Source organism: Antechinus flavipes, chromosome 2 (genome assembly GCF_016432865.1).
Source record: "Antechinus flavipes isolate AdamAnt ecotype Samford, QLD, Australia chromosome 2, AdamAnt_v2, whole genome shotgun sequence".
Lineage (NCBI taxonomy): Eukaryota > Metazoa > Chordata > Mammalia > Dasyuromorphia > Dasyuridae > Antechinus > Antechinus flavipes.
This window is the reverse complement of record NC_067399.1, coordinates 259,399,200-259,419,252: the sequence shown is the minus strand read 5'-3', so window position 1 is coordinate 259,419,252 and position 20,053 is coordinate 259,399,200. Positions and strand designations below refer to the sequence as shown.

At 37.8% G+C, this 20,053-nt stretch overlaps 1 protein-coding gene and 1 long non-coding RNA gene across 2 annotated transcripts in view; one reads left to right on the top strand and one right to left on the bottom strand.

Moving 5' to 3' along the window:
* The window catches only part of EXD3 (exonuclease 3'-5' domain containing 3), a 427,068-nt gene that overhangs the window by 212,324 nt on the left and 194,691 nt on the right, over positions 1–20,053 (top strand). The window contains exons 12-13 of the mRNA XM_051976911.1: positions 15,166–15,332; positions 17,765–17,909. Coding sequence (XP_051832871.1) covers positions 15,166–15,332; positions 17,765–17,909 — 312 coding nt within the window. The remainder of the gene's footprint in view (positions 1–15,165; positions 15,333–17,764; positions 17,910–20,053) is intronic.
* LOC127549098 (uncharacterized) lies at positions 15,284–19,984 on the bottom strand. Its single transcript, XR_007950519.1, has 3 exons — positions 19,801–19,984; positions 17,870–17,958; positions 15,284–15,362 (listed from the first exon to the last, which is right to left on the bottom strand). It is a non-coding gene; the product is annotated as an uncharacterized LOC127549098 (long non-coding RNA).

Genomic DNA, 20,053 nt, shown 5'->3' with positions numbered 1-20,053 from the left:
AAAATCGGGATTAAATATAAATTCTTCTCTTTGGCTTTTGAAGTCTTTCAGAATCTTGATCATTCCTACTTTTACTTTCTTCCGTGGACTTTATGATCTGACTTCCCTCTCCTTCTTGCTGGTGGTCAAACACTTCACCTCAGAGCCTACTGGGTACCATTTACACAGTCCTCTGAATTAGCAAGACTGATGTCATAGTGTTAGCAAATCCATCTGTGGCTGTCTCCAAAACAGAATAACTGTAGTTTCAGTAATAAGATCCTAGCGACTCTTGCTTGGTCTTCATCTATAGATGGGGAGTCACTAAGCTGAGGAAAGTACAGGGAGGCACACACTAACATTGATTCCAAAGGAGGAATTTGTAAAACATCTTTGAAGATCCCTGTCTTCCCTGGGATACCTCATAATGCCTCTGGGTTCTCCTTCTCTGATCTAGAATAATGATTAGAAGTTGAGTTTTCCAGCTCTTCCTCTTTCCAGTGTCTTCCTTCCTCAAAGGCAGAGAAGGAGACAGTGACCATAGCAGACAAACAGGCTTTAGTAAAGATTTTGTTTCTAGTCTGTTAGTGTGGTGTTTGGACTTCAATGTGGGAGTGATAGTCAGTCTTCACTCCCCTAAATGCCTTACACCATAGTAAAGGAAATGATTAAGGAAATGTCTGACCTCCAGGGAAAAACAGAAATAAACTAGCTTCTCCTTGCCAAATTAAATCTGATTTTCTCACCCTGGCATTCAAAATCCCCTATGCTATTACCCAAATTTACCATTCCATCCTCTTTCTCACATTGCTGCAACCAGAGGCAGAGAAATGGTAAAGGGTAAGGTACAGCACATGCCTACTTGTTTTTCCTTTATCACCTCTTGTCCTTTGTTACCTCCCCTCTTCTTGGAATCCCTTTCCCCTTATTCCCACCTATTAAAATTTCATAATATGCCAAAGGGCCTCAAGTTGTAGTGAAGAGAATCCAAAAGACCTGAGAGAGAATTCCGGCTCCGCTTTTACCTGTGTGACCTTTGTGAAAATACTTATAGTCTTTCAGTACCTCATTGTTTTCCTTTTTCGTCAAGTTGAGGGCTGGACGAGACTTCTTAAAGTTCCTTTTCAGCTGTCAGTGCTGTAACTGTCCACATACTTTGGTCATATCAAGTAATTTTTGAAATAACTGTGTTAGCTGGGCCTTGGACATCTTTTGTTATGCAGAGATTTTTGTTGCTACAGTATTGGCTGAGATGGGAGTCGGAGCCCACACTCAGTCTCCCCTTCCTGCTTGGGGAAATGCGGCATGTATGACCTGGGGGGCTGTGCTTCTGGGAGCAGAAGGACAACCCAGAAATTTTGCTCACAAAACTATCATTGCTACTCTTAATGGTTCCACATTTCAGTTTAGTAGCAAAAAGGAAACCAACATTTGACCATTATCTTAGCTGATTCTCTTCAGGTGCTTTTGGAATATAGCCATCTCTGCTTTGTAGCCCAGCAGCTGTGGAACAGCTGTACAGGAACCCTGCCCAACTATTTAAGACTCAAAGTGAAGAAAAACAGCGCATCCAATTGAGACTTCGAGGGGAATCTCTGGCCGAATGCAATCCCTTTACTTGGAGTTTTGCCAGGATGTTCTCCATTTCAGTTCCATACTTAGGGAAGGGATCCTTGCTGTTTGTGATTACATGGGAGTCATGAAGTTGTTCGATATTGCTTAAGATTGCAATGGGACTTGGACCAAAGGTGCATCCTAAGCACCTGTTCCCATTTTGTGTGCAAATGGGAACATATTTGTCCTGCCCAGTTCACATGGGAATTCCATTTCAGAGCCTGAACTAGCCCCTGACCTCCTAAGGCTCAGGCCTTCATTTTCTCTTGACTAGACCAGCCCCATCACTCAGGCTGCTGACCTCTCATGCCCCATAGATCCTTGCTGCAGTGATGAAGGCCTCCTGCAAAAGCCAGCTGCTATCCCAGCTCAGCACTGGGAGCCACAGAGCCTCTCCTCTGACTTCTCTATTGTCAGTCAGACGCTTTATGGATTTGTTTGCTTTTCTACTTTAAATGATTTTACCATGAAAATCAAATGATTTTAGCACATGAGTCCTGTTCTCAGCAGAGGACTGCAGGGACAGATGCCAGCAATTTGTAGCAAATGTATAACTATATTCCCACAAAACCTTTACTTTAGTTGCAAGTAAATTGTGCCAAATGTGAACTTAAGATGTTAAAATGTGTTGTGTGTTGGTACTGTAAAATTCATCAGAAGAGGATTTTGAGAGTCATTTTGACTCTTTTTAGGCAATATTAGAGTTAGATCATCTCATGCTGGCAAGAGTTGGGGAGCATACTTGCTGGATGTTGAGAGGTAAGGAATCTCAAGTTCAAATTTCACTGTTTCCTTTGATAGTATACAATTATGAATCTAAAAACTCGCAGTTGTGAATTTATTCTCTATATCTAAATGTACCTCTCTTTTGTTAGAGGTAGATCAGCAAATAGACAAAATATCTTAACTTTCTTCTTCACACATCTCTTCACAACTTTCATTGTTGAGCTTGTCAGTCCATTTTAGCTTATTTGGTCCTCATAGAGGTTAATGAATAGAATTTTGTCTACACTGTCCACTTGGGACTTTAATAGGGGAGTTTTTGCTTTATCACCAGCTCTTCCCCACCAGAAATGTATACTCCATCTTTGGGCTCTAATAGGTAAGCCTTTGTCTTCTCTTGCTCAGAATTAAGCTTCCACCTCACTTCTCAGGTGACCTACTACTCTTTCCCTAGCTTTCCTGTTCTCATTTATGTTTTGTCTTCCTGGATTAAATGTAAGCTTCTTGAAGGCAGAGACTGTCTTGCTTGCTTATAGTTGTATTCCCAAAATTTAACATAGTGCCTAGTATATAGTAAGTGTTGACTAAATGCATATTCATGCTTGCTTTCTCTTTCTCTCATCCCTCATCCTTCTCCTCCTTCTATCTTTTTTTCCTCCATCTACTTCTTTATGCATTCTTTTTAGAAATAGAATTTTTAATCTGGTATCAACATTGTCCATTTCTTCTTTTTTTTTTTCTAATTAAGTGATGGATATGCCACAATTGATAATTGGGAATGTCCCAGTTAACTGACTATAAATCCACTTGACTATACCATTCATTTCACCCACATTTATATATTTTGTCTACTATAAGAGAGTTTGTTCAGTGCCTTGCTGAGATCTAGATATGCTCTACCTTTGGTACTGCCCTAGTAATTCTTTCAAAAAAGAAAATGTGATTAGTTTGTCATGACTTGTTCTCAATTAATCCATGTTGACTGTGGGTGATTACTACTTTTCTAAGTACTCATAAACCAAGTCTTTAACACTAAGAATGTTGATAGGAATATAATTCTAGAATAATCTTTAAGTATTACAGAGCTCAGCTCAGGGAAGGCACAGGAAAGAGCTTAGGGACTATGGGCCAGAGAAAACTTGGTGAGAGAACAATCTGTTTGATGCTACAGTGATTAGTGGACATAAATGGTTAATGCCCCATCATCAGTACTAATTTAGACTAGCTTTTGGCGTCCTTTTTTGGTGTCTGATTTGGCCATTATCTCTTCTAAATCTGGGACATTGTAGAAGAGACCTCAAATATCTTAAACTAATATGATGTGTTTAGAAGTAATGTTTTTTACAAAGTAGTTTATATTTCTGTCATAAATGTTTTGTAATCACTTGAAAAATCCCTGCTCAGCATTCTCTCCTGTCAGCAATAATCAGACAATCCAATCCTGTAACAATCATTCTGACTCATTAAATAACCTTTAAATGGATCAGTACTTGTCTGAGAGTTGCCTTAAGATACACATTGGCTTCTGCGAAGATTGGGCAAATACCCAGCATTCACAAAGGCATGTGGGCTATCTACACTGGGTATTTTGTCCCCATTGTGCATTTAGGCAAAATAATTCGACGAGTTTAGTACTAGAAAGAGATCCAAGTAAATCCATGAATATTTAGAGGTTAAAAAAAAGTGTAAGTGAGCTTGGGTTGGGGGAAAATTCTCTTCACTGAGAAGTCATATAAGTGGCAAGAAATAGAAAACTAATCTTCACTCTTTCTCTCAGAAAGAATGCATATTCCTTAGGAATGTTGTAATTATGGATTTAGGAAATCAGGCCAATTTGCCAGAGTGTGAATTTCAAGATTCATTCATTCTGCCCTCTCAAGCATTGCTTCACCGGAACAGAAAGCACCCAGAGTTGAAATGCACCAAGAGGGATCAAAACAGAGAGAAAATCACTGCAGGTACTTCCATTCACCAGAGATCTCACAAACATACTTATGCTGCTTTGGCTCAGAGCCAGATGAGTTCTGGGAACCCTGGAAAACATGGAAAAGTTGTAACCTAAGCCCCTCTTGTGTGTCGAAAAAGAGCATCAGTAGGGCTGTAGTGCAGTCCCACCATCCTCCAGGTGGTGTTAATTTTTCCCCATGGAGAACTTTCCCAATATACAGAGACAATGATAATTAGAATTTCAAGTCAGTTTAGTTTTAGGAAATGAAAAATAAATGCATAGTAGGATTCTGTGGCCCCTCTTACAACTTTATATACATGCAGAGGTTTTAAGTCACTAGTTAAAAAATTAAAACTAGAGATGTTCATAGTCCAAATGTTCTTAGCAAATGAGAGTGAAATGTAGTTAGAGGCTTTATACATGTTAAAGGAAGCCTGAACATATTAAAATCAGTACGAGTACAGATGATACCATAGGTCATTGGGATGTTAGCGCTGAACCTTAGAATCCTAGACTAGAAGGAAGCTCAGAGGTCACATAATCCAACCCTTTCATTTTATAGTTGAGAAAATGGAGACCCAGAGAGGTAGATGACTTGCCCAAAGAGACAAATTTCAGGAAGTTCTTGGAGAGCACCACGTCAGAACGTGAGCATGTACAAGGTGATGCAGAGGAAATAAGCTAAACTATATTTGAGGGTGACAGTCTCCAAGATTATTGATTTAGAACTGGAAGGGACAAGCTCTCTCATTTTACAATTTTTACATTTTACATTTAGGATTACATTTACAATTAGGAAAACAAAAACCCAGAAAGCTTAAATGACTTAGAAAGCATGTAGAATGAAGCAAGAGGCTTGTGACTCTCTATGGCCATTCTCCCTGTGTTATATCATCCTCTCATAATGGTTTACGGTTTAATTGATAAGAATTTCAGAACTCTAGACAAACTTATTTTTACTAGTCTTGTAGGAATACTCTGTCTCGGTGGGAAGATTGTCATTCCTGGATTTTAAGCTGTTGTCCAGAAATCCAAGGTCCAGTCTCAGTTGTCTTCTTAACCAGTTGTTCACTTACCTAGATCAGCTGAAATTCAGGGGAGATACTGGGAATTAGCCCATTGTAATGAGGCTGCCAAATAGAATGGCATGTAGGTTCCAGAAGGACTGAATGAAAAGGTAAATACCCAGTTGCTAAAACAGCTTCTTTGGTTCAACTTTCAGTAACAGAATTCTGAGTCAGATGGTCCATAGGGAGGAACCAAAGATGTGTACTAGTTCTTAATTACCTATGCCGATACAAGAAAAAAAAAGACATCCAGATAACTTTAAAAAAAAAAAAAAAAAAAAAGGGCAATGCGTAATACAAAATGTATAATTGATTTTGGAATATGCTAGAGATCCAGAGAGAAACCATATGGACCCCTATCTCAGAACCACTGCCCTGTGCTTTTGGACTTTCTCATGTCTCACTCTGTAGTAGACTAAAAACAACTTGAACAAGTGATGCAGAGTAGAAAGGATTATGTCTAGAACTCAGCCTAGCCATGATGAAGAGTTCTGGAGTATTGTTTTTAATAAACTTGTTTGTAAGTATTGATGCCTAAGGTCCCTTATCTTTAAGAAAAGATTAATCCTTCCCATTAGCAAAACATTTATTTTCTTTCCCTCCCACATCCCATCTAATTGAAGGATTCAAAAATAAGGGAAAACCCCATTATAATATGCATAATTTAAGTAAAACTGATCCCCACATTGGACATGTACAAAAATGTTTCATTCTGCATTTTAAATCCATCATTTCTTTGGCAGGAGATGAGTAACATGCTTTATCTTTGATCCTCTAGCTTCATATTTTAATCATCATACTGCTCAAAGTTCTAAAGTCTTTCAAAGTTTTTTTCCTTTATGTTATGTATAAAGCATCCTCTTAGTGCTATTCCTTTTACTTTGTATCAATTCATAGACATCTTTCCAGTTTCCTCTGAAACTATCCATTTCACCATTTCTTATGAAGCAATAATGGTCTATTACTTTCAAATATTGTAATTTATTTAGCCATTTCCCAATAGATGGAAACCCCTTAATTCCATTTTTGTTATTATAAAAAGATATATCAATATTTTTCTATATATGTGTCCTTTTCCTCTTTGATTTCTTGGAGCATGTGTCTAGTAGTAGTATAACTGGGTCAAAGAGCATTCACAGTTTCATGACTTTTAGATCCTAGTTCCTAATTACTTTCTTGAATGGCTAAACAATTCATAGCTTCACCAACAGTGTACAAGTGTGTCTGTTTTTTGACAGCTTCTACCAACAATTGTTATTTTCCTTTTTTATCAGTTTTACTAACTAGTGGGTTGAGGTGTTATCCTAACAGTTGATTTAATTCAAATTTCTCTAATGATTAATGAATTGGAGCATTGTTTCATATAGCTTTTGATAGCTTGGATATCTTTCCTTGAAAACTGCCTCTTCATATTTTTTGACCAGTTATCTATTGAGGAATGGCATTTATTCTTATACTTTCAAATCAGTTCTTTATATATCTTGGATAGAAGACCTTTTTATCAGAGAAATTTACTAGAAAGATTTTTCCCCATTAATTATTTGCTTTCTAATTTTAACTGCATTAATATTATTTGTACAGAATTTTACATTTTGCCATGGTATAAACCCTCATTTATTTGGACTATTGTTTTTCAGTTGGTGTCCCTGACTCATTATTCCCTACTTCAGTCTATCCTCCAATCCATTTATAAAAATTATTTTCCTAGAAGGGATAAGAAAGTGGGAGAAAATTTGGAATTCAAAATTTAAAAGAAAAAGAAAAAAAGAATGTTAATAATAAATAAACAGAAAAAAAAATTTAAATGATCTTCCTAAAGCACAGGTGTCATCATATCATCAATTCCCCCCACCTCAATAAACTCTAGTGGTTCCCTATGACTTTCAGAGTCAGATATAAATTCCTCTGTTTGGCCTTCAAAGTCCTTCATAACCTGGCTCCCTCCTGCCTTTTCAGTCTTCTTACACTTTGTATACTCCCTTGTACTCTACAATCTAGTGACATAGGACTTTTTGCTGTTCCTCAAACAAGAAATTCCACTTCCTAGCTCTGGGCATATTTTCTAGTATGTCCTTCATACCTGGAATCCTCTCTCTCCTTATTGTCATCTTCAAGACCCAACTGAAATACCACCTTCTACAAGAAGTCTTTTCTTATTCCCTTAATATTAGTGCCTGCCAATTTATCCTATATATTTTGCTTATACATAATTGTTTGCATGTTTGTCTCCTCCCTATTTTTTGATCATGAATATCCCATGTCCATAGCTGTGAAAGTTATTTTTTTCCTTATATTTCTAATTTGTTTATGATGTCAACTTTTATGGATAAGTTTTGTGTCTATTTTGAATGACTCCAATTGGTATCTATCTTAGCATGTGGTAATTGAAAAATAGTCTAACCTCCTTTTTTCCTCCCTATACTAGAAAGAGAGTATCATCTAGGAAATAGGTATAATTCTTGAAAAATCTTTCCTGGAGTATTCAAGTATGTCTGTCTCTTCATGTATGACCATGATCTATATCTTCTCCATCAGTTTTATTAGTCACAATATGACTACAATTTAGAAATAAAATTATTACCACATAGGGAAAGATAAGACCTAAAAAGTTTACATATCTATAAATTCTAAGCTCAAAGAGGTCAAGAAAAAAAAGGAAGATTAAATGGGAATTTTATACAACTTGATTTTTTTCATTAGTAAGCAGTCATTTGTTTTTGTCAGAAAAATAGTGAATTTGAAGTCAAAATTCCAAAAGAAAGTATATTTTCCTACAATTCCACTAAAGTTGGATTATTCCTGGGAGTAAAATTTTATACCACAACTTAAAATTAGAAGAAATCTTGTCTATTATCTCTTTACTCCTTCATTAGGAAATTGAAACCAGAAAGATGAAACAGATATAAATAACAGTTGTGGAAAGAACTGAAGGTTTGGTGAATTTTCTAAAGCATATAAAGAACTGAAAAATGTCTTAAGGTTAAGAGATTAATGTATATCTTTAGCAACATAATAGAAATTTAATTTTTTCCACTTAATAGTGAAATATTTAATAGTATTTTTCCAATTACATGTAAAGATAGTTTTCAACATTCATTTCTGTATGATTTTGAATTCCAAATTTTTTTCCCCTTCCTCACTTCCTTCCCCCTTCCTCAAGACAGCAAGTAAGCTGACGTATATTATGTGTGCAAATTTATAATATAATACAATCAATTTAAGCATATTGGAAATATAATTACTTATTTGTTCCCTGTATATGACATTCTGTCTTCTACATCAGTACCCTTGCACAGGCTATCCCCTTAACTAGAAGTTTATCTTATATAAAGGCTGCTTCTTTCCCAGTTTTTGGTGCTGTCATCCTCCTAAAATTACTTTATACGTACTCATTGCCCACTCTCCCCCCACTTCAAAAGTAGAGACTATCAGACATTTTTTCCTTTGTATTTTGTTTTTGCTTTTTTTTGCATAATATAGGTGCTTAATATTTGTTGAAGTGAATGATAAAGGAGAGTAAGGTCAATATTGTTTGCACATAGAGTACAAGGATATAATGTATATACAAGTAGCATAAACTACTACTATAATGTAGTAATTCTACTACAGGATATCAGCAACTTCAGAGGCTATCCAGTCCAACCTGTACCTAAAAAGGTACAACCATATTCTACAATATTTCTGATAGTCATTGAGCATTTTCTTAAAAGATCTTTCTTGAAGGGGAACTATTACTTCCAAGATAGTCCATTTCTATTTTTGGACAGTTATACTTCTTAGAAAGTTTTTCATTTGATTGAGCACAAATCTGCCTTTCTTCAATTTCCACTCATTGCAACTAGTTTTGCTCTTTGGGACCAAGAAGAATAAAATTCCTCCGTTGACTTGGCAGCCCATCAGCTATTTGGATACAACTATCAGATCCTTCCTAAGTCTTCTCTTCTTCAGGCCAAATGTGTAGTTCTTTTAACCAATATTTATATGGCATAATTACTAGTGCCCTCAGCATCCAGATCACCTATTTCTGGACATGTCTTAATTTATTAGTATTCTTCCTAAAATGTTTCAATATTAATTATCTCTCATGCTTATTTTAATATTTTTATAGATACATGACCTCATCAGTATTGGTATATATCCTCTGCTAATACACATTGTAAATACATCATTCCTACTCGACTTGTATGATTTTTGTCTATCCACAGATCTTCCATAGAGTTCATACTCTTAAATCTGGAGACTCTCCTCCATTGTTTTTTTTTTTTTTCCTTTAATAATTTATTGATAGCAGTGTAATACTCAGACTATCCATTTGTTATCCCTCATTCATGCTTCATTAACAACCTACTTCTTTTTCTAGTTTTACATGTTTTGTCACTGGCTTTTATACCTCTTATCATACATTAATCATTGTTGGCAATATGTTGCAGCTTACTTATGTACCTACCATATGTCTTTCTGTTGACATTTGTATCACCTGCAGCCTCCATCAGAACATTCTTTTCCTTACAATCATATGACAAAATCAGGAGAACATTGGTGTTATGGATTTGATTTCATGATTGCAAATAGCCCCTGCTCATAGAAAGTGTTGCCTATGAAATAACCATGTATAGATAAACTTTATCTAATTGTAGACTGGTAAAGAACAGACTGCTAGCCTCCTAAGATACTCTGGTAAGGAAGCAAAAATAAAATCACAAATACAATGCTCCCATTCTTAATGGAATGTGAGGACCATTCAGAGCAGCAGCAACATCTGGCATTAGGACTGCCTTTGGAAGTCTTCTAGCCTAGGACTGAAGCTGTGATGGGCTTCTGTTTCAGGGGAATGACCAAGAAACCTACTGGGCTGGTGAATCAGTGCCAAAGAATGTCTCTCCAAAGAAAGAGAGAAAGAGAACGCGCAGAATAGCTTGCTGCCTCCTGGGTGCCAAGGCAGAGGTGGGACAGGAAGGGCAAAGGATATCCTGAAGAATGTGAGGGAGTTTCCATGTATTGTAGTCCATGTGGGAACCTGGGACCCTGGGAGGAGGAGCCTGGAAAGGCTCAAGGCTGTTTGGAGGATGGAAAAGACAGCCAAAGGAGGGGTCAACTTGGGGGATCTTCCCCAAGGTGATTTAAATGCCTCACTTGAATGAGACAAGGAGACAGCTGAAGTGCCGGTACCTAACTGGTCATTTAGCATGTGACCAGTACAGAAAAAGACCTGTTTTGCAGCCCGATAAAGCACATGTATCTGGATAATTGTACTCCTTATTAAGTAGATAAAAATCCAATCATCCTGTTTTTAAAAAAATTCAGCACCTACTAAGTGGGCTTTTGCTATGTCAATCATAAAAGGGTCCTAGATCATAGATTTCAGAGCTGAGAGGAACCTTAGAAGTGACCTTTTTTCCTTTCATTTTACAGATAAATTAAAGCTTACAAAGGGGATTTTTAGGGAGTTAGTGGCAGCACCACATCCTGGGGTTCTGCTTCCATTTCAGGGATCTTTTCAGAACAGCTCAGTGGTGTGGTGCAAGAAGTCAGGAATATCTGACTTCCTAACTCTGTGACCTTAAACAAGTCATTTAACCACACTTTGCTACAGTTTCTCAACTGTAAAATGAGGAAAACGCTAGCACCAGCCTCCCAGGGTGGTTGTAAGGATCCAATGAGATATTTGTAAAATACTTATCACATTACCTGGCACATTATAGGAAGTTAATAAATGCTTTTTCTCTTCCCTATGTCATATCAACTCCCTGGAAAATTATCAGTCCTCAAAAAATTTTAATTGTTCCCCATAGTCTATAAGCATAAAATATATTCTTCTTAACCTGGCATTTAAGATCTGCACAACCTTTCCAGCCTTATTTTATACTATCATCCTTCAGGAAATCTACATTCTAACTAAACTAGACAGTTGGCTTGTTGGCTCAACCCTTTATAGGCTCTGTCCCCTGTCCCCATGAATTTGTACAAGCCTTTCCCCTTTCCAAGAGTGCATTTCTTTCTCATCTCTGCCTCTTGGAGACCCAGTTTAAACAGTCTATTTCTTTAATCCCCCCACCCCCAATGTGATTGTTTTGTCCTTATTGTCAAATATCTATGGATTTGGGATCATGAGAGCTTTCTACCAATGCTGATTACAATTATTCTGTAAATTAGTAGATAAGTCTTAGGTAGTTTCCTGAGGCTCAGAAGTTAAGTGATAAGCCCTTAGTCACACAACTATCGTAAGTCTTGCCAGTTCTATGCTCACCATTCTGTTCACTATATTATACTGGCTCTCAGCTTTCTTTGTGCTGTAATTATTTTTATATGTATTATGCCAACCCCTCCTCCCTCCTGTAGGCTATAAGCTTCTTGAGATCTGGGACCATTCCATCTGTGTCTTTGTATCCTATGCTGAACCTAGTGTCTTATACACAGTAGGTGCCTAATAAATGTTTTGAATTGGATGAAGCAATGAACCTAGGGCAAGAAGGATGTAAATCTTCTAGGGCTAAGACACAACACTTTCTCATCTTATCAAGGTTAACTTGATCAATTGATTCCATTCTGCCCAAAACAAAGTTTTGCAAGATTTGGTCCACTGGAGACCTGTCATATAGCTTAACTTGTCTTTTTCCCTGTGCCCTCTCCCTCCATCTCTGTGTATTTTTGTATGGCTTTTTTCTTCTAAAGAAAAATCCTTGGGCCACCAACAGATTTGTTTCCTGATCTGAAGTGGAGTGTCTAGCTTGAAGACAACTTCTCACCTTTCCCATCACGATAGGAATCTAAAGAATGCAAGTAGATGTTCCTGGCCACATTCCAAACATTCAAACTCTGTTTGCCCTTGTGAGAAGGCAAGATAGGGAGCCTGATCTCCGGATCCTCCAAGATTAACGTCTCCTTCAGCCACAGGGATTGCCTGGCACTAAGTTACTGTACCTTGGATGCAGAATCTGCTTAACTCAGAATATTTTCAGAAAAATACCTCCTGTTTTCATGTCTATTGTTTTTTACTGCTCTGAAATCACACCACCCTTCATTGTGATTAGGATTTGTACCCAGCAATTAGGGAATGTGGCTTTACTGAAATATAGCCCGTAGAAGAGCACATATCTGTTCTTGGTTGACTAAAGATCAGTGCCACCAAAGTCCAACTTTTAGAGCAGTCCATTGAAGAACAGTTTTGTACCTCATATCCTGTACCAAATATCATTCCTTGAGAAATGCCAGAAGCAGTTTTATTACAAACCCCCTTATACAACTGCTCTTAACCAAACTGTCCAACTCTAAGGCACATTGCTATTCTGAAGTCAACATACAAAATACGCATTCAACTTGGAAGCAGTTTAGACAGAACTAAAGAAAACAAACAAAATCTGTGAATAGCTGAAAGGTAGTATATAGAAAGAACTAAGCCCCAAAATAAAGAGGTATAAAAGTTTCTGCAATAGAAGAGGATAGATTCACAGGAAATGGTGATAATTGGTACCAAGCCCTCTTAAACATAAAATTGTAAGAATCAAGAAGAAAAGATTCATAAGTGAGCAGTAAAGAAGATATAAAATGTTGGAAAACTGGATTGATAAGGACAAGTTTTTAAAAGTTGGATTACCTGTTAAGAAGAAAAGCCAGAAAGTTAAGGCAATACCAAACTAATTACTATTCCATTCTCAGTTACCCCCTCCACCAAGGAGAGCCTCTTCATCTCCCACCAAGACCATAGTACAATTTGGGTCATCATCTTTTGGGACAAAAATCTTTTGTGGACCTGAAATCAAGTTTAGGAAAGTGCAGCCATAATGATCCTGTTCTTTTGTTGTTTCTCTCCTCAATATCCTATCAGGGATTATTGTCCATTGTATCAAATTCCTCAGTAGGCAGGAAAGCCTAACCCAAACTACCTTTTTCTCCCTCTTTTCCTTCCCTTCTTCTTTCACATTCTTCTCATCCTTGGTTCTCTTAATTTCCCCTTTGGATTTTCTTCAACCTGCCTGCCACCCTTGTGCTTTCTGGGTATTCCATCACACTTAGGAGCATCAGAAAATTGAGTTAGCTCTGAAAGAAGTCTTGAAAGTCATGTAGTCTAGACTTTTCATTTTTATAGAAGAGAAAGATAAGACACAGAAAAGCTATGTCCTATTCAAGGTCACACATAAAATAAGTATTCTAATCCAGTCCTTTCACATAAAAATTAAGGCTTTTTCCATTAACAGCAATTCATTACAAAACATTTTTGAACTTATTTACAACTCCATACTTTTCCTTTCCCTTTTATGTAGAGTATCACATAATATCCTGAACTTGGAATGCTCTTTCTGTTCTTTTTTGTAAAACTATACCCTTTCCCTTCTGAAAGTATACCTCTTCTTCACATCCTTTCTTGGTTACCTCTGCTCAATTCTGATCACTTTGCTCCTCAGTTTTCCTTGGCACTGATGAGTGCAGAATTTGCACTATGGTAGTTTAGCCTTATTTCAGTTTGGTAAGTTTTTAGCTTTTTCCATATGTCTGTCCTATCTCCACATTCAGCTATAAGGCTGTAAGAGTCAGAACCATATTCTGGGTGCCCATTAAAATTGTAGAATATCAAAACTTGGAAGATTCCGCATAGATCACCTCATCCAACCTTCTCATGTCACTTATGAGAGAACCAAGACATAGAAAAGTGGCAAGATTTATCTATGGTCACATTATATTTTGTATAGAATGTACAAAATAGGTTCTTGTGTTTTAAGTACCTGACTCAAAAACACAGGGCAGATTCTGGTTTTTTCCCAGCTCCATGTAAGCAAGTGCCTCCTCCTACAATGTGGCCTACAATGTGGTCTCATTACTTCTTCACATGTTATTCTGCATTCATATTTTTCCCTTGCGCTGTAAAGAAGGAGAAGGAAAGGTGCAGAGAGAGAAATGGAAAGAAAGAGATGAAGAAATGAAGAGATGTAGAACAAGAAATGAATAGAGAGTTGGGAAGACAGAGAGATGGAGGGATAGGGAAAAAGTGATGTCCTTATTCCTTGATTCCTTGTCAGTGACTTAGCTGAGGGAATGCCACAAGGTCTTATGGCCCATGAAGACCAAGGTGGCGAGAAAGTCAAAGAAAGGAAGACAAAGGAGATCTTATCTCATGACCCATGTGACTGGAGATTGCCAAGGATTTCAGTTCCCTGGTACTGTTAGGAAGATGAAAGAGAAGCACATAAAGAATATCAGGGGCTAGAAGTACCATCCCCATATATTATCTAATCACAATTTCTGGCTCAGTACCTCACCAGCTGGTCTGGCTTTCTTTAGTAAAGTATATGAATGACTTTCACTAAACATTTGCTGTATTTATGGATTGTGGTAGTGACTTGTCCAAGGCTCCACAGAACTTTGAAGAAGTAGCCAAGCTGTGCAGTCATCAGTTACGCTCTTTCTCTTCTTGCTGTGGGCGTTGCCAGGTCGTGATAATACTCTGTATTGTTTTTGTACACTTCCCATGAGAGCACTCAGAGACCTTCATAAATACAGAATAAGTGTTAGGAGCAGGGGTACTGTGAGTCTCTGTTCCAAACTGTGAGGCAGTCTGACATCATGGTTGTTAGTAGGAAGCCTCACCCAGTGCCAGAGTCATTTTAATTTTCATGTGGGATTAACGGTGTGCCTTTGCCATCCTATTTTGTACCTTGTGTCTTTCACCAGCTGCAGATCGGAAAGATCTGCTTTCAGAGTTGTCTCACATATCAGTAAAGTTAATTTCATATAAGTTCCTTCTTTGTGACCTTCCCCATGCTTTAAAAAAAATTACCACACTTGTTAAACTTCAGCTTATTTTATACAAGAAGGTCTTCTAATCTTTTTCTATTTCAGAACATGGTAGGGGAGAACTTGTGGCTACAGGAACAGCTGATCCAGCTGCTGTTCAGTTACTGTGATGCTGCCACAGCTGCCCAGTGGGCTCTCTACTACCACCTTTCTGGTGAATGTTTGCCTGATAAAGTGGCTGAGAAGATGCATGGACTTCAGCAGCAGGACAGGTGAGGCGTTTATCTTATTTGTCTCTGTGTCTTGGGGAAAATACAAGGCTGTAATGAGAGTAAGCATCAAGTCTCAAGTCCCCAGAAGCCCACAGTTTTACTCATACTGCTGTCAAGTTAAATATTTCTAGATTACCAAGGTGCCTTTTTCCACAATAGACTTTGGCTTCCCTGGTTACTAATGATATTTTACTTTGCTTTATGGAGGATTCTCCCAGGGCACCAGAAAGTTGTTTAGGCTGTTTTAGCTCCCTAGGTGCCACTGTTGCTACCTCTGTGCACTCAAATTGATTTTTAAAAAAATAAGGAAAGGCATGTTTTAAATGGAATAGCTTAAACTGGCCCTTAAGATTAGCTTGTTCTTCCGGGAGATGACTAAGAACCATTACATTGAATTCCCAATCCCTATATTTTTGCCTGCCTGCATTTTGGATTTCCTTCACAGGCTAATTGTACAATATTTCAGAGTCGATTCTTTTTGTACAGCAAAATAGCGGTTTGGTCATGTATACTTATTGTGTATCTAATTTATACTTTAATATATTTAACATCTACTGGTCATCCTGCCACCTAGGGGAGGGGGTGGAGGGAAAGAGGGGAAAAATTGAAACAAAAGGTTTGGCAATTCTCAGTGCTGTAAAATTACCCATACATATAACTTGTAAATAAAAGGCTATTTTAAAAAAAAGATTAGCTTGTTCTTAGAACTAAGGAGCTTTAATATGTTCTGCCTTTCCATTTGATTCCCATTTTCCTTGTTCTGCTCAGTAGCCTGTTTGAGAATGATTAAAACAAGAGAGAAAAAAAGAAACTAAAATGTCTGTTTAGCAGTAGTGGTGTCTGGACAATGGGAGTTTTGTGAGATATAGCATATAGAGGAGGGGAGCCAGAAGCTAGGGAGAAAATTTTGGAAATATTCAAGTGGCTGTGGATCTGGATTGGGAACAAAGATAGTTGAATGGAAATTCAGGTGAAAAGAATTTTATTAGCAAGTAAAAAAGCTGCACTTGTAGGGAGATGGTGGGATGGCCAGATACTTTTGAAGGATACACTAAGTACAGCAGCTCCTCTATTAAAGATCTTATATCAGACTTGGCCATTGAAACTTGGGCTCCTTTAATGAATAGAAGTTGGTTGGATTCATACATTTGTAGAGGTTTGGGAGCTCTTTAGGCTCTCAGTACTCATTGTTTAAAAATTAAGAAATATGTCAGTTTTGAAAGATCCTCACTAGTTAAAAGCAGCATTTGCTATAGGGCCACATCTAAAAATGAAATATAATTGCCCTCAAGGTCATTGTAGTACTACTGGCCCTGATCTCTTTCTTAGGGTCAGGGGCCTCCTACTTGATGTGTCTCCCTCAGTGTTTAGGGACTAAGAATTACCTCACTGCCTTTTGACAGTAATGATAACACATTTCTATTGTGGTTTATAGTTTAGCAAATACGTTTTGCACAGCAGCCCCAAGAGCTTAAAATTATGTAGTCCAAGTATTATTGTTTTACAGAGATTGTAAGTGACTTGTCCAAAATCTCACAGCTTGGAAGTAGAGGAGCCAATATTTTAAATTCAGGTCATTCAACTGCAAGCCTAGTGTTCTTCCATGACAGTTCTCAGTTAAGGGGTCTGAGTTTCCTTTTGCAGTCAGAAGCTGGGTGGACCACAGCGAGCAAGAGCTGTGAAATTTTACATCTTAAATGAAGCATTTTACACTAATGTTAATTTAGGCAACCCATGTGCCGTCCTATAATGCTCTACCTGGACTCTGGAAAAAGTCCAACTGGGTAATTTACCTACTCTGTTGCTTTACTTGCCACTCCAGCTTCCCTGGTCTTGTTTTGTGATTTGCCAGTCTGTTTTCCATCCAGGCTCCACTATCTCTGATATCCCTCTTCTTGCTCTCACTCACTCATAGTCATCTCATCCTCATGGGACCTCTGGGTCAATAACTCCTCACTGGCTTACTTCTGTTTTTCATGATCTTATCTGCCCTGAAGACTTTGTCAAACTTCATGTGACTAAATGTGGAATTAGATGGCTGACCAGTTTGCTGGCTAGAGAACCATTGGACCATACTGTGTCTTTTAACCTCAAATCTTATTTGCAGATATTTAGTAAAAAGAAACAGGTTATATTCAACATGTAAAGGACTGCTTGCCATCTGGGGGAGGGGGTGGAAGGAGGGAGGGGAAAAATCGGAACAGAAGTGGGTACAAGGGATAATGCTGTAAAAAAAATTACCCTGGCATGGGTTCTGTCAACAAAAAGTTATTTAAAGAATAATAAATAAATAAATAAAAGAAACAGGTTAGGAGAAAGCTGTAAAAAGAGTGTGATGATGTTGAGCCAAAAGTAATTTTCCATCTTCAATTACCATCAACTTCAAAGATAAGTACCCCTCAGTTTACTATTTTATTATCTTTATATTACAGGGTGGAAGTGACTAAGGAAAGGACCTGTGATTCTAAAACGGACAAAAAGAATGATCATTATTATCAATTGCCCATACCCAGAGAAAATATTCATTTTCTGCATACCTGGGAGGGAGTGGACAAATGCAGGGATGTGGTACTTCAGGTAAGCCATTCTTCAGGCCATGACACAGCCAAATATGACACTTTAGCAACTGGGAACCAAGATGGAAATACATGCTTAAAACTTGCATGTTTATCATCATTTCTCTCCAGTCTGAATGCTGGAAACTGGTGAATGCATATGTTCTCAAACTCAGCCTTGTAGAGCTTTAGCAAGGCTTTTCTTTATTAAGGTAGGCAAAACTGGACAGGGGCTTTGGTGAAATATTTCCTGGGTGAGACAGACCCAGGTTAGCTTTATCATGAATGAAGCTCTTACTGTATTTGTCTGTGAGGCACTTACCGTGCAGGATTCCTGGAAAAGGAGTGGCATTATTCTTCAAGCATATTTTAATATGACATTTTTTCAAATTATAAAGAAAATCTCTGAATACAGAAATTAATTCTCACCTGCAATGGCAACTTGCTTGTGTTGGTTTTGTTTGTTTTCGGTTTTTTGCTAGCTTTACTGTGCACATTTCTAATTGCAAATGCCTTAGGGTAAAAGAATTTTGCTTTCCCAAACTCTTTATCAAAACACTCTGCTTCCAGACTGGAGACCTTAACCTGATATTGTACAGATGAGGGTACATCCATTTGATAGTATAGTAAGGACTAACTGACTCTTCTTTGAACAGTGTTTTTAAATGCATAATTCAAAATAGATAGGAAACCAATTATATTGAAATAGAGGAAGTCAATTATATTGAAATATAGTTATCAGAATATTAAAAAAAAAATTAAAAGAATTTCACAGACCCCAGGTTTAGAACTAGAACTTCTGACCTCAGGGATGCTGATCTTTGCCTTGATGCAAACAGAAAATAGCTGAGACCAAATAGCAAAAACAGAAACTTCTACAGAGATGAATTTTTAGATTTTTGAATACAAATTTGCTCCTCAGAATTCATTTACATTTTAACCAGGTTTCCTTTTCTCTGTTATGCATTAACTAAATTCTAAATAGTTCTGTGCCAGGGAATAGGTGTTTTTTTTTTTCTCTTAACAAGTAGAGTTCCTATTCCTGTAGAGAGATTTTTCAGTGATTAGTTTCCCTAGGGTGTCACCAGTTATCTCTAGGGTGTATCTCACCAATTATCTCAAAACTATTCTCAAAGTACAATTAACTTTAATTCCCTTTAATTTAAAAGTAAATATTGGTAGAGCTATAATGCAATTTTCAAAGGACATGTTGCTAAATCCAAAGAGGAGATTTCATTTCACAGCTCTCAGTATTGTGGGAATCCTTGTATAATCTCAGGGTAAACCTCATCAGACCCCATCTCCCCCAGACCAGTACTTGGTGACTGCTCTTGCAGCTGTGCACAGCTATCTGGGAGAAGATATCTCTGTTGACACTGTCAGGTTCACCGATGAACCTGATCACAGATGTGGTCTGGCCCTGGCCCACTGAAGTGGAGAGTAGTCTCCCATGGTCAGAGAAATGGCCTTGGCTTTACCTTCTTGAATTCTCATGTTGCTCTTGCTGATTCTTCCTAAAACTGCCCTTCCCCACCGCCACTGCATTTACTGAAGCCCTCTGTCTGTTCTCTGCTGGACCATTTTGATTTCTACTTTAGAGTTTTTTTTAAATGATGGAATTCATTAGGCCTAACTCAAGATACCTCATCACGTGTGGGAGTGATTCTGAGCTTCTGAAGGCTGTACCAGCAAAGTGTAATCTCTGGCAGGCCCTAGGAAGCTGGAAGGGCTTCGTGGAGAATTCTGGCAGTAAACTGCCTGTCTGTCGTCCAAGTACCTGCCTCGTGAAATTCACAGCCGCTCACCAAGTTAATAACTGGGTGGTAAATGTTTTCACCTCAGCCATTCACAGCCTCCCACCATTACCAAGATGTAGAAGAGTTATAACTTGCATCTGTGGAGAGAGCCCTCACCTATGAAATCACTTTTTACATACTATTACATGTGTCCTGTTGTCAATGTTCCAAGTAGTCTGACTCTTCATTCTTTCTCTTCCCTTCTCCCTCACTCAGCTGCTGTTACAGCCCAGGAATCAAGACCATTTTGTACTTCTCTGTTTCATAAATTACATAATGGCAAGCCCACAGCTGAAGAGGCTCTCTGTCCCTTACTAGGCCTGCCCTGGAAACATGGTCTGCTACTGGGGCCAAATTCCAAACCTTTCTA